This window comes from Vanellus vanellus (assembly GCF_965231255.1).
Source record: "Vanellus vanellus genome assembly, chromosome: 4".
Classification (NCBI taxonomy): domain Eukaryota; kingdom Metazoa; phylum Chordata; class Aves; order Charadriiformes; family Charadriidae; genus Vanellus; species Vanellus vanellus.
In genome coordinates, this window is record NC_138909.1 from 73442731 (window position 1) to 73456752 (window position 14022).

Here is a 14022-nt window from a genome sequence, read left to right on the forward strand (position 1 = left end):
ATCTGCTTAGGGTTTTGGTGTTGGGTTTTTTTATTAGTAAGAGAGTATTTGAAAGAATACTAGAAAAAGCTTTGGAAGTATCTGAGGGAGCCTCCTTGAGTTATAAGGAGCTGTATGAGGGAAAGCACAAAGATGCTCCTTTTAAAGTCTACCTAAGTTGGTGGAGGTTGGTGGCAAGGACTGACTGGAAATGGGAATCAGTCTCTCATACTGAATTAAAGATGCCTCACAATTGATAAACTATAGGAATTGTTGATTGTCAAGATAAATTAATCAAATAAAGGGGAAGCCAGTGCAAGAAAAAATGCATTGTTGTTGTCTATAAATGCTTCTAGTCAACAGAGTTTTTCAATAAGAACTCTTGAATTTAGTTGCCCTTGGTGGACTTCTTGTCTGTAAGCTTGCTTAGTTGCTTTTTTGAACTGCCGTCAACTTTTGACAGGCACAGTGTGATACAGCAGTAATGACCTCCACCACTTGACTACATACCATGTCGTTTTGAAGCGGCTACTAGATGCGGTTATTTGATTCCCGTTAGTTCTGATAGTATAAGAAACAGAGTTGTTTCCTGTCACCTTTTCCGTGTCACTTAACAGTTTTCTAGACCTCTGTTAACATTCGTCTTGAACCATCTCTTTTCCAGAACAAAGAATTCTAAATATTTATTTGCTCTTTATTTGGAAGCTATCCCATATCAATTGATGCTTTGTCTTCAGTTACCTTTCCTTAACCTGGCACCTTTTGTCAGTATTACTGTTGTTTAATAAAATTACTTGCATGGCAACCGAAACGATCTTTAGAAACAGTGGTGTTTTACTTTAGTTTCTGGTCAACAGCATCTAGCTTGACGTTTGGCTACCTCAATACATAGTTACAGACTAAAAAGCATTAACAAATTGTAGCTTACACATCCTACGAGTTTGTTTGGTACTCTGAAAGTGTGATGACAGTTTACCTGTAGAAAGTTTTGGTCTCTGACTTCTTAGTTTTGTCATTCTTTGTATGTATAAAAATTGCGAGGTTTTATTCAGGTTCTGTAGCTAGTCTGTCATTTTACTGGGTGATGAAGGGAAATGGTCAAGTTTGCATCCTGGGGCCGTAACTGGGTTGTGTTGGGTTTTGGTGCAATGCTCATGAGTGGGTATTTTGCCAACAGAAGACGGGATCGAAATCATTCTATTCAATAAAAATTGACAGTTGCTCACTCCATTTCAGAAATATCTTTTCAGTGAAAGAATATTGTTTCTAAATGTTTCCCTGCTTACTCTGCTATTTGTGATACATATTCTAACAGTTAATGGAACCGTGGAAATTAAAATATTGCTGTATAAGAAGCAGCAGTAGGTGAGCCCAGTGAGAGAGCTCATCTGCATGGATTTGACAATGCTGGTCATATTACAGGGACCAGTAGTTTTAAAATTTTTATAGTTTTTGGTCTGCAGTTATTTTGAATTGTGCTATTCCATATGGTGGAAGAAAATTTCACAATGCAGATGTGAGAATATTGATTCAGTGCAATACTACCTATGACTATTTAAATGTTTTTTCCATTATGTCTTTGGAAAGTGTCAGTCTGCAGGGGGGGGAGGGGGGGGGGAAAGCTCTTATTCTCCATATATTATGAAAGATTTCACTCTGATTTCAAGAAGATGTAGGTGTATTTCCTTATTACTTCCAAATATTCCACAAACATGTAGTTAGTATGACTTATGATAGCTAAATATTATCCTGCTAATAAAAAGTTATATTAGTCTAGACACTTAATTTATTTTTTTTTTAATTAATGCAGAAGATAGCTGGAGCTTTGGCTGCTCTCTGGAGTGATGTAGCAAGGCTTTTTTCATCATTAGCTGATATGTGTCAAATAATATGGGCATAAATACCTAGTTTCATCTTTTCCTGTTTGTTTTTTGTTCAAGTGCTCCACCCCCACCTGGAAGTGAAGAGGAAGCTGCAGAAAATGGCGTTGTGAAAACGGTAGTTTTAAATGTGTTCTTGAAATACTGCTTTAATTTGTTTTGATTTATGGGGTGTTCGTAATATGGCTAGGACTTATAATTAAATGAATTAATGCCTAAGTGTACAGCTTTGATTTTCTTTTTTCTGAAAGGTGTTTGACACTATCTGCAGAAACTCTGTAGAAATTACTAAATTAGGAAAGCCAATTTCCAGCTGCAGTCCACTTTTTAAATCTAACTTACAGAAAATAAATGAGTAGTACTTCCATTTTTCAGGGGGGGAAAGTCAGTGCTTCAAGACAGCTGTCTTTTCTCAAAAACATCTTTTTCAAAATGATACTCTCTCTATTTTTCCTCACTGACAGGAAAATAAAATCCTTCCATCAGTTTTCTTTTTTGAGCGTGATAAACAATCAGCATTTGCAGAACTATGTGAAAATATGGATCAAGAGATGAATTACATGTGCCTTTCAGAGGCAACATAACAGACTTCTCCGGTAGTAGTCTTCAATGTTCAGTATGTCTTATAACTGCAGTGTTAGTATGATGAAGGAAAGAACCAGGAAACAAAATTTACAGTTGCAATGTTGATGAAGAGCCTCAGTTTACTGTGAATGGGAACAGTTTAAATCTGTTCTATGAAAAAATTGTAATTTCACTTCACTGGGATTTTTTAGCTTATATCTTGCAAGAATTCTCTTAAGTGATGCAGAAACTGTTATCATGATATTTGTGCAAGTTTTAAGGACTGGCTTCTTTCAAAAGTATTTTTTTTTTTTTTGGCAAATCTAAGACTTTATTTATGAAAGATATTACAACAATTTAAAGTTGGGGGGAAAAAAACTTATAAAAACTTAAAAAAATTTATTTCAGTTGTTTAAACTGAAAAAAAATCTTTAAGTGCACCAAAGGCTTTTTGTGCTGCTGCTAATACTGTAAGTGGGCAGTAGATTTAATATGTTAGGTACAAGGAGACAGTAGTGTACTTTTTTGGACTTGCTGATTTTAAAATACTTCTGAAAATCCTCACTGGTGCAGTTTCCTTGCACTTCCATATCTTTGTATTTTTCTCCTATATAAAAACTAGCATTGTTAGGATATCATTAGAACATCTCCATAAAATTGAGAACTTCATGGTAAAAGGTGCACATGAAGTGTCAACAGCAACTTAGAAAAATGGATGGTGTTGAAGTTGGTTGAATAAGAAAAGGTGAATATTTCTGTGAGGAGGAAACTGAGAAATCATTGTTTATAAGTGAAATCGGTTTTGGTTGAAAAGGTACGTGCTCCAGACAAAATTTTATTTTCTGTTTGGTTCATTTCAGTTGCTCTCTACTATATGGGTTGCCTGGTGTGTGACAGAGTGGTGAACTTGTACTTTTCAACAGTGGGGCACTGAAAGACTGTCTTCTGTCTTCAGTTGTCATGTACAGAATATCTATACTGATTTATACTTCCGCCCCTTGATTAGACTTTTATTGTTATGTAAATCATATTAATGTTGTATAGCAGGGATGAACTACACTCCAACATCCCATGTGCAGCAGCTTATTTTTGTCTAATTTATGTACCAAGCAAATTAATAGATGGTGTAATAGGTAAGGGCTAGAGCTCAGTTGTGCTTGGTTAACTGCAGCCTACCTGGGCAGAATCAACTTGGCTTCAGTATGTTCAGCCTCTTGCTGAAGGATTCAACAAGTATGTGAATAAGGGTGATCTGGTTGATAAAGTTCACTTGGATTCCACAAAGCTTTTGAAGAAGTTTCTCGCCAAAGGATTTTAAGAAAACTAGCCAGCTATAGGATGAGTCCCACATGGATAATTGATGTGTAAAAGACAGAAAACAGAGAATAGGAGTAAAGGTTCAGTTTTCACAGTGAAGGAAGGTCACCTCCAGTGGGGATTCTCTGGAATGTCGTGCATAACCTGTGCTGTTTAATGTGTTTATAGATTACTTGGAAAAGGGGTAAGTTATGGGCTCACAAGTTTTCTTATGTTACAAAGTTATTCAAGATAGTAATTGCAAGGGCTGGTTAATAAGTCGTTGTTGAAATTCCATATAGCGAAAGAGGAGTGATGGTCATGAGAGGAAAAACAGCTTTACAAAGAAAATGGTGGTTTCTGAGCTGATCATTACCACTTAGGAGGGATGCACTAAGATATGTAGAAAGATCCATGAAGATAACAGTTAGCTGCTTGTTTGGAATCTAAAAAGCAGTTAAACCTTAGGATGTAGCAGAAAATGAATAGAGAACCAAATGGAAGATATCATTATACTGTGAATTCATGGTTCAGTTGCACCCTGAATTTTGTGTGCTGTTCTGTTCCCCTCGCATAGTAAAGGCTTTACTTCGACTGCAAAAAGTTGAGAGAAGAAGAGCAGCAAGAGTAACAGAGGTAGCTTCCGTACAAGGAATGGCTGAGTAGGCAAGGACTTCTCAGCCTGGAAGACAGGCACACGTAGGATATGATGGAGGCTAACAATATCGCATATGGAGACTATAAATAAGGATTGACTTCTCACAGCCCCTTCCATATGAGAACTGGGACTGTTAAATGAAAGTTGTAGGAGCCAGGATGAAAACAAATGAAAGAGGTTGGATCTTCACGCAGTAGACAGTGCTATGGAAGTCCTTGCCAAAGAGAGTGTCACTGCTGGGAGTTTATATGAGTCGAAGGGAAATCTGAGCAAGTACTTGAGAGACAGATCCATTGGGGGTTACTGAACAGACAAACTGTAACTGGCTTCCGAAGTATCCTGAGCTGATAATAATCATCATCTGAAAGAGTGTTAGGGAGGAGCATCGTATGTGTTTGCCCTGTTTTTTTTTCTCTTCCCCTGTGGTGTCTGGGAGGGGAAAACCAAAACAGAACACCAAACAAACCCAAAACACTGGAGTAGAACTCTTGGTATGAACTGGCATCATTGTTTTATTTACCAGCAAGCTTGAATGGTATGGGACAGAACAGCACGCAGTGTGCTCTTTTATCTGTTTTTTCAACCTATTCGCTGAAAAATCTCAAATATTTTATATAGTTTACTGATGTTAGGAACTGAATAGATTTCTCTGAAGCATGGTGTTCATGTACAACTGGAAAAATGTTTATTTGAGTTACTCTGGATATGTAATTGAGGACGGCAAGAAGCTAGACTTGCATCTCTCTAAGTTTTTTCCTGAGTGACGAGATAAGAGTAAAAAATGTGTATGAGCTAGACAGAGGGAAGAAGGATATTAGTGGAAACACTTTTATGCTTATTTAGGAAATGTCATGTTTCAGAAACAGAGTTTAGTATCAAAGAGACTTCCCTATTTTGATCCAGATGTTTCAGATACTTGCAGCATTTCAGCAGATGAGTCTTCTAAATTTACTGTTAATGCTGTTCAGTTCTGAAGTCTAGGAGAAGGAGAATTTTCTTCTTTTGAAGATTTCTGGAACGGATAGTTTTGTCTGGATTGTTTCGCCACTGTAAAGGTAAGTGACTGCTTTTTGTCTAAGCAATGACTTTTTCTTTTGTAGAAGGTGGCAGAGGCTGAGGATGACAGTGATAGTGATAGTGATGATGATGAAGATGATGTTCAAGTCACCATAGGGGATATTAAAACAGGAGCTCCACAGTATAGGTAAGTTATTTGCAAAGATTAACTGTGGGAACTTTCAAGATTATATTTAGTTATTAATTCAGACTCTTTAATGCTTTTCAATGTCAAATTGTATGCATAGTTAGTCTCAATTTAGGGTTTTTGCAGCTCTTTAATGTTTTTAGTGATACTTGAAAAAAGTACTTGATACTTGAAAACAGTAAAATGAAATGAAATCAATGAAATGTCTTAAAGGAAGAGCTGTTGTTAAATTTTGTTTTCAGATTTTGAGAAATAATTGTATTAAGTTTGTAAAGTAGAGAGTTGTTTTTTATTATGGAATGGCTAAGTTACATAGCATTTTTGGGGTTGTTATTGTGACGGTAATGTTTTTGTTGAAAATGGTAGAGTGGTAAGCACAGAGAACATTGGAAACATTTGTCCTTGGTCCTGTTTGTAGTGGATACAGTTCTAATTAGACCTCTGTAGTTTCAATTCCTATTGATGTTCTCAAATAAGATTTTAATGTACTTCAGGATGGAGCTGCCAGTCTCTGGAGATAATTTCTTAAGATCAAAGTTTAGGCATTTCTACCATAAAAGATTTTTTTTGCTACTGTTACTGCCTGATATTCCTTCTTCTCTTGATAAAGGGCTTGTCTTTCACTGGACACTTTTGAACAGTGTTAATTTTACCCAAAATGATGAAATATTATTTTTCATTACACGGAAGTTTTCTGAGGGAAGTGGTTTGCTTGTTTGTCTTGGCAATCCTAATGCTTTTATGCTTATTAAAACCAGAATTACTAGGGCGTCATTTCTTAATAGAATTATGACAGGTCTGCAGGTAGGTCTGACTCATGTATATTATTGTGTTCTTAACTTTAGAATGCAGGTGATTTACTCATTTTTTGAAACATAATATTTTTAAACTTTCAAGATGTCATATCCTAATATGACAAAATCAATGTAGTATAAAAAAGAACAGTTCTTCCAGTTCTTTGTCTGCTTTCAATAACGTGCAGTATGTTTGTGGTGTAGGCAGCGACCTCGAATTTTATGAGACTAAAGCAAAACTGGATTTATATTCTCAGTGGATTTTCTGGTGCTCTTGAATACAGAAAACAATGAGCAGATGATCCTAAATCTAATTAGAGTAGAAAGTTTTATGTAGAAGTCGTTGTTTTCTGAAAAAACTTTTTTTCTGGGCAAATTGGACAGAAAGTTCATGAAAGGGCAGTAATATAAAACAAACTCAACACTGCTGTTCATTTTAATTTCACTGTAACAAGTTGCTTTTATAGGATTAAATGATTTTTCATATAGTAGTCAACAAAAAAAGTAAGATTTGTTTGACGAAGTCATGCACAAATACAGCATGGCAGATCAGAAGGTTTTCTGTCAGTTTTGTACTGTTGAATGAAATGTACACTTGAATGAAAACTAAAACTGCATGGAAGTGGGACTGTAAACTATACCCTGCCTTCTAATTCTATGCTAATCTTATTATGTTTATGGTTTCATACAACCTGTGAGGATAAACTATATTGCAAGCAAAAGGTAGTGAAAGCTAGCTTTTAATGTTCCAAGTGAACAATACTGTAATTCCTAAGGTAGTTAAGTCAGTTCAGTATCTAGATTTCTGAGTGCATTTTTATGAAGAAAGCTCTCAAGTATTTTAGAAAGTGAAATGTTGTACATCTGTTGGTCACAAAGATAGGTAATTGCTAGAAGTACATTGAAACAGACAGCCTTTCAATCATTGTAGAGAAAGGCTTGTATTTTCCAGTTCTGTACAGATTAAATGGAATGATTATGAGAAGAGAAAAGGAGCTGTCTAAACCCTTTCCTTTTTTAATTTTGTTTTTACTCTAATCCCCAGAGTGTCATCTGTATCCCTATATGAACTGCATTTTTCCTTTCTCTCTTCTTCTGGTTCTGTCCATTCTTGTTTCTATCAAGGTCTTTATCCTTTCAACTCAGGAAGAGTGACTGGGACTTGCTTCACAACTGTTTATTAGTTGGAGAAGTTGCTACTGAGCATAGAAAGGTACACTCTCTTCCTCCTAGGCTGATCTCTTTACTTTTACAGTGTTACCAGCTTGGAAAGCTAGAGATTCAGGATGGCGATTGAGCCCGGGTCCAGTTTGTTTCTGGATCTAGCTCACTCTTGTTTTGTGTTTTCTTCTGTTTTAAGAGTTTTCTCTGTCTAATTCAGTTTTGTTAATTTCTTTAAGTTATGGAGCAGCACCTGTGAATCTCAATATTAAGACAGGAGGACGAGCTTATGGATCTTCTGGTAAGAAAATTTACACAGTAATATTAGTAAAAATAAAAAAAAAATGTTTGATTGTTTTGGATGAAGGAAATAATTTTCATTTCCAATATTTCTTGGTAAATTTAAATGTGACTTTTTATTTCTATTTGAAGTGCATTACAACTGTTAAAGCTCTATTTGGTAGAGACAGAAGGCTTTTTAACTTTCTAACTTTTCTTCACAGGTGCAAAAGTTAAAGGGGTGGATCTAGATGCACCAGGAAGTATTAATGGTGTACCACTTCTGGAAGTAGATTTAGATTCTTTTGAAGATAAACCTTGGAGAAAGCCAGGTAATGCTCTGGTTTATGTTACCTGATATGTAGGTATCCAGTAGGTTATTTTGATAATAATTCCTGCTTACTGCGTGTAGATTTTATCTACCCAATAGCTAGAAGATACTGTACAATATATCTTGGAAAAAACAGCTAAGTTACTTCTTGCCTTTGTGCTGTGCCACAGAGTATGTGAGTGCGCCATGTTTCTTAGTATACATCCCACACATATGGCAGCAAAAAGAGACTGTAGGACGTGCCCTTTATTATTTTTTTTTAAATACATGTATATCCTGAACTCTTCTTGGAAATCTGTATTTCTGTGGAAATTACTGCCATTGGTCTGTGCCATAGGACAGAAGATAAAGCAGAACGGAAAATAGTTCTAGCAGGTTTGAGCATAAAGAATGGTGAAACGTAGCTGCTTGTGCTTCTTTGTGTTCACTTACAAACGTCCATAAGCTTTGAAGAAGCAGCTGGTACCACATGGGCTTTCCGTAAGTGTCCTGTGTGTATTGTCTGGTTGGCCCAAGTGATTTGGCCAGACTTGTTTAAAACCAGCGTTGGTTGGGTTTTATTGGTAGCAGTACATCTTGCTGCTGTGTATAGTTTTTTCTGGTGTTTGTGTATTGCTTTGGCAATGCAAACAAATAGTGTCTACAAAACGGAAAAAAGAAGCCTTTGATAATACCCTGGTGTTTGAGCTGTTAGCTATTTGAGTTATGTCTGGTCTCCCTCTTACAACAAAAATAATTCATGGCATCAAATGGAAGTAGGAGTCAAAGCAAAATGAGGAATCAAATACAGAACAAGCAAAAGGGAGCGGTTCTTCACTGAACGTACAGCAAACCTGTGGATCTTGCGTTTATCCTATTGTAGAGATACGGGGATTATAATATCCTATGATATTCTGTATCTACCCTTGATCCCTGAGACAAGATGCTAGGCAAGATGCTCTTTCTGACTAAATTTTAATATTTTCATAGCTTTAGCCATGAATACTCTATGTTTACTGATGTAAGACTGCATTGTACATTTCAGTAGTATGTTTTTAGATCAATACCTAATCTGTTTTGGTTTTACAAATAGAGGTGTATGTATGTTCAGTGAAGAAAACAAAGCTGAACTTTGTAATGTCATAAAAACCTATGCTTTTCTGTTTAAAGGGGCTGATCTCTCAGATTATTTCAACTATGGGTTCAACGAAGATACCTGGAAAGCTTACTGTGAAAAACAAAAGAGAATACGAATGGGTCTTGAAATTTTACCAGTTACCTCAACCACAAATAAAATTACGGTAATTAGTACAACTTTTGTGGCATTCTACATGCTTTTTCCCCTGTAAAGCTGCTTGTGTGTTGTAAGCTTGTTCTGCCCATTTCAGTGCGTTTGTTAGAGCTTACACCTGACTCCCCACCTTGAGCCTAGAGCATTCCTGTGTTGCTTCACTGGCAATTTGTGTGGATAGTGTGACAGACTAGCTACAGCTAGATTGCATCTGTACCATTATTCAGATTGTGGCCCATCTTTTAAGAGTTTTATGGTATCTTAATGGGCAATGTGTTATTTAACTTAGGCTGAAGACAATGCTATGGAAGTAAGACCAAGTGCAGAGATTCTCGATGGCAGATACCATCTTTTTAAGGTGAATTTTAGTAAACTTTTGTTGGTTGCTGTCATTTTTGTTGAGTATTGCTTCCCATGCCACCACAGACTGATGGAAGAACAACTGAAATGGACAGCCATTATTTCAAACTCTCATCTTTACATCAGTGACATTCTGTGTATGTCACAAAATGCTGATTAAAAAGCGTTGCTTTGTTCGTCACCCTTCTGCAAGCATGTGAGTTAATGGCCTGGTGAACTAACCAATTTCTCAGTGAACCTAATTTTTCTTTATGTGATGGTTTATTTTTAGTTGTAGTGCATTTGTTTGTGCAGATTAAAGAATTTGTGCAGATGTGCTGGGGAAGCTTTTGTAGACTGTGGCATGTTTATTTTTCCTGTGGCCTTTTAGCTCTTACTGTGTTTTGTAACACTTATTCTTGACAACTCTGAGATGTGAAAATCAATCTTCCATATTTTTCTGTTGTCCTTTTGGAATTAGATGGCAGTAAATCAATTTATATATAATATTTTTCTGTTGGGAAATGCTGATGTTCAGAGAGCAGAAAAATCTATATGACAGGATTTATCTTAAGGATTGAACTTTTTTTTTTTTTTTTCAACTTCTCGTTTTCTCATTCTTTCATTTGATGCTGAAGTTGAAATTAGAATACAAAGGTTATTTATTTTGCTTATTTTTACAATGCAGTCATTTTTGGTTTTGAACTGTCATTAAACTGACTTGGAACTATTTGTTACTTTCTTCTGTATACTCCTGTGACAGAAGTGTCAATTGCAGGCAGGTATTTTTGTTTCCCCTCATATGCTACTTGAGGATATCCAGTCATTTTGACTTTATCTTAGCAAAAACAGAACAGAAGCTCCCCGGGGATTTTGCCTTCCTCAGTTATCATTAAAATAGTGCTATGGAATGGTGGGCAATGGGAGTTAGGATTTGAAACTGATTACACTTCAGACTTATCTGAACTGTTGTCCTGAAGGAAGAAGGATAAGTATTCCGAACCAAATCGTCTCCTATTTCAAGCTTAATATTGACTTTTTTGGGGTCCAATGATCACACAGTACAGAAAATAATTGTGTTGTAAGAGTCTGAAGTAAGAGTTTGTCATGTGTTTTAAAAGTGTACATATAATTATCAAATAATTTCATTAACTTTTTTCCACTCTTCTGAAATCCTAAGTGTCATGTAATTTACATTATATGTTTGGATTAATCTTCTGTAACTGGCAAGATTTTGTCTCCTACATGTTCCAGTTACTCATTAATTAATGGAAGTCTTACAGAGTTTCCAGATAAGTACTTAAACCAAACCTATTCAGTAGTGGGGTGGGTCTTTTTTTCCCATATTTCTGGATACTAAAGTTTAATTCGATTTTTAACAAATCTTAACTATTTGGGTGCATTGGGGGGGAGGGAGGGAAGCGGTGCCTGTGTTTAGAATTGAGATTCTGCAAAAGCTTAGTAGTTCACTTGCCTACAAGAAGCTGTGAATTCATAGCCTATGTAATGTTATACCATGAGTGAAGTAGATATGTAGAGTGATGTAATTATGTGGTTATTACAGTGGGAGTGTCTTCAAAAACTGAATCAGTACAGGTTTGCCTTTAATACTAACCCACGTAGGTTTTTCTTTCATGTATAGTGCAGTGCTGAAGCCAAATGATACTTGAAGTACTTGCAGCAAAGGTCTGGCATAGCTTTAATAACGTGTCTCTGGAATTTTGCAGTACTTCAGAAACAGCAGTATGTTTTTGAAGTATTCAGTCTGAACTAATGAAAAATCTTTTAAAGTTTGCATAAGCTAGCATGTGAGGTAACTTCCTGGTATGACTCGGAAATTAAGTGGTTACTAGATCTCATGGTCAGTAAGGCAGACAGAGAATCCACTCAGTTTCTTGTCTCGTAGTTTGTTGCTGGGTAGCAGACTTGTTAGATATCTCTGTCATTAAGGTTATGAAGATTTTTATTATTTTAATAAGTTTTCTTCTTTCAAAAATGAAAATGTTATATTGTTCATACAGGAAATTCTACAAGAAAATCAGTTTGGTCTGTTCATGTCCAAATCACGTGCTTGGAAAATAAATATTAAAGCTTTCTAATCTTCTGTAATAATTTGTTCTCTGGCATGATGTTTCTTATATATATTAAACACAGTACTTAAGTAATAGATCCTTATAAAATACGGAATTTTACTAGCTGTGCAAAGGTGACAGTTTTTAAAAAATCTGATTAAAGTTACTTTTTTTTATGTTGGCTGTGTGCTATGTTGAGTGTTGGGGCTACTACACTGCTGACATTAAACTAATGATGAAACATTATTTTGAAGGTACAGCAGGGCAGAACTGGAAATTTGGAGAAAGAGTTGGCAGTGCAGTCGACCAAAGCTGATTTCACATCTCCTCCTGCCTTGTTCAAAACAGGAATTCCAACTAACAGGTCAGTTAGACAGTTGTAACTCAAGACCAAAAAGCTCTTCATATTGTTACCTCTGTGTATTTGAAGTTCATGATTTTTGCATGCAAAAAGGAAAATACGTTTCTGTAACAGGTAGAAATGAGAGGAAGAGTGATCCTAATCACTTTCAGCCTTAAGTCACCATTACATGTGAATGCTGTATAAAACCTTCTTGGCTATTTGGGAGAGAGAAAGTAGAAGGAAAGGGAAAAAAAACCATCAGGATCAAATAACAAGGCAGCTATAAAAATCCAGGTGTTGATGACACAATGTTTTTTTGTGTAGAATTGGATTAGCCAACAAAATGTTTCTAGCTAGTTTCTTTATGGGTATTAGCTAACACGTCTTTTCAGTTAAACAAGACGGAATCAGACAACTATGACTTCCACTGCAAGAATTCCTGGAACCCAGTCTCTTTCCTGCAAGGTAGCTTTAGCTTCTCCATATTTGAATATTTTACTATACTTTCTTTGAAATGAGAGAAATTATTTCCTTACTAGGGTTTCTTCCGCTCCCTCTCCCAGCCCCAGGCTTTAATAAGTTCTGTCCTTTATATGTAAGCTACTGCTGTTTGATACCTGACACTTGGCTTAAGACGAATCCATGCTTCTGCTTTACTTAGTTATCAAGTGATCCTATTTAGGAGTTTTGGTTCCGTGCAAATTAAAAGCCATGGTATTATAAATGATGGTAAGAGAGGTAGAGCAGGTTGTACACTTCTGTCATCAACAGTTAAAGATTAGCATCTATGACTTGTCTTTAGCACTGTATCCACAAGTACCTTGATTAATTCAGAGGCACTCATGTTCAATTATTCCATGCTTTAACAGTCAGTTCAACACCCAAATATATTTCTCGTGGGTGGAAAAAAAAATCTTGCTTGATAGTCTTGCCTGAGTTTTTCTTTCACTCCTAGAACACTCCTCCTGGTAGCCTAAATTTGTTCTCTGAGCTGTCAGGTTATACTGATCTGTTTTTAGTAGATTTTAGTTCTTTTTTTTTTATTATTATTAAAATGTAGCGAAGCTTAAAGTTGTAGAAAAAATGCGCTGTGTAAATTCTGTGAAATTTGCATTTGGTGTGAGAAAGCTTAATACAATAAGGTGATACATGTGCATGGTATTAGGCTTCATAAGTAAAATCTTTGTTCTATGCTCTAGCTAGAATAAATCTATTTTACCATAGATGTCTTTATACCATATATTTATGTGATGCTTTTTTTTTCCTGCCTGAAGTTAGCAATCCAAAGCTAAAGTGATCATCTTTCTGATTTTTAAAGTTTTAAAGTTAGTGTATTGGTTGTTAATCAGAGCTTTCCTGAGAAACTTAAGATGCGTCTGTTTTCTCCAGGAAATCAGTTTACCTTAGCAAAGGTTGGGAACCCCATATGTCTTTAAGAATGAGAAGCCAGTAAGTGAAGTTGGTCTGTTGCATAGATAAAGAGGAAACAAAACAGTACATTTTCAGGTGTATCACCTGTGTATTCCGGTGGTTAGAATAGGTTGTTTTATATACATTTAGTATACTTTATTTAAAGTACTGTAACTATAAGTTGTTACAATGGCAAAACTGACTTCTTTCCATATTTAATACCTGCTCCTTTGGATACATTTGCTTCAAATAAATTCTTTTGTAAAGAAAAAGGTATTTCTACCAAGTGGTCAGAAGAGATTTTGAAAGAAAATTGTATTCTCAAAAGTCTGAGAGTAGCTCAGTGAATGAGTAAGTCTTAACTGTATGGAATATATATACATCTACTTGAATGACTTCTGCAGAACACAGCTACTGTTTTCTGTATATAAAAAACTGTATT

At 35.7% G+C, this 14022-nt stretch overlaps 1 protein-coding gene across 3 annotated transcripts in view; it reads left to right on the forward strand.

The window, feature by feature from the left end:
• Positions 1–14022, forward strand: part of FIP1L1 (factor interacting with PAPOLA and CPSF1) — a 45008-nt gene that overhangs the window by 1492 nt on the left and 29494 nt on the right. For 2 of the 3 annotated variants that reach the window (XM_082482533.1, XM_082482532.1), the window contains 6 exons: positions 1920–1977; positions 5478–5581; positions 7776–7837; positions 8040–8147; positions 9296–9426; positions 12082–12191. In XM_082482533.1, coding sequence (XP_082338659.1) covers positions 1920–1977; positions 5478–5581; positions 7776–7837; positions 8040–8147; positions 9296–9426; positions 12082–12191 — 573 coding nt within the window. Of the gene's footprint in view, positions 1–1919; positions 1978–5477; positions 5582–7775; positions 7838–8039; positions 8148–9295; positions 9427–9705; positions 9775–12081; positions 12192–14022 lie in introns of all 3 variants that reach the window. The other variant, XM_082482531.1, reaches the window with a different exon arrangement.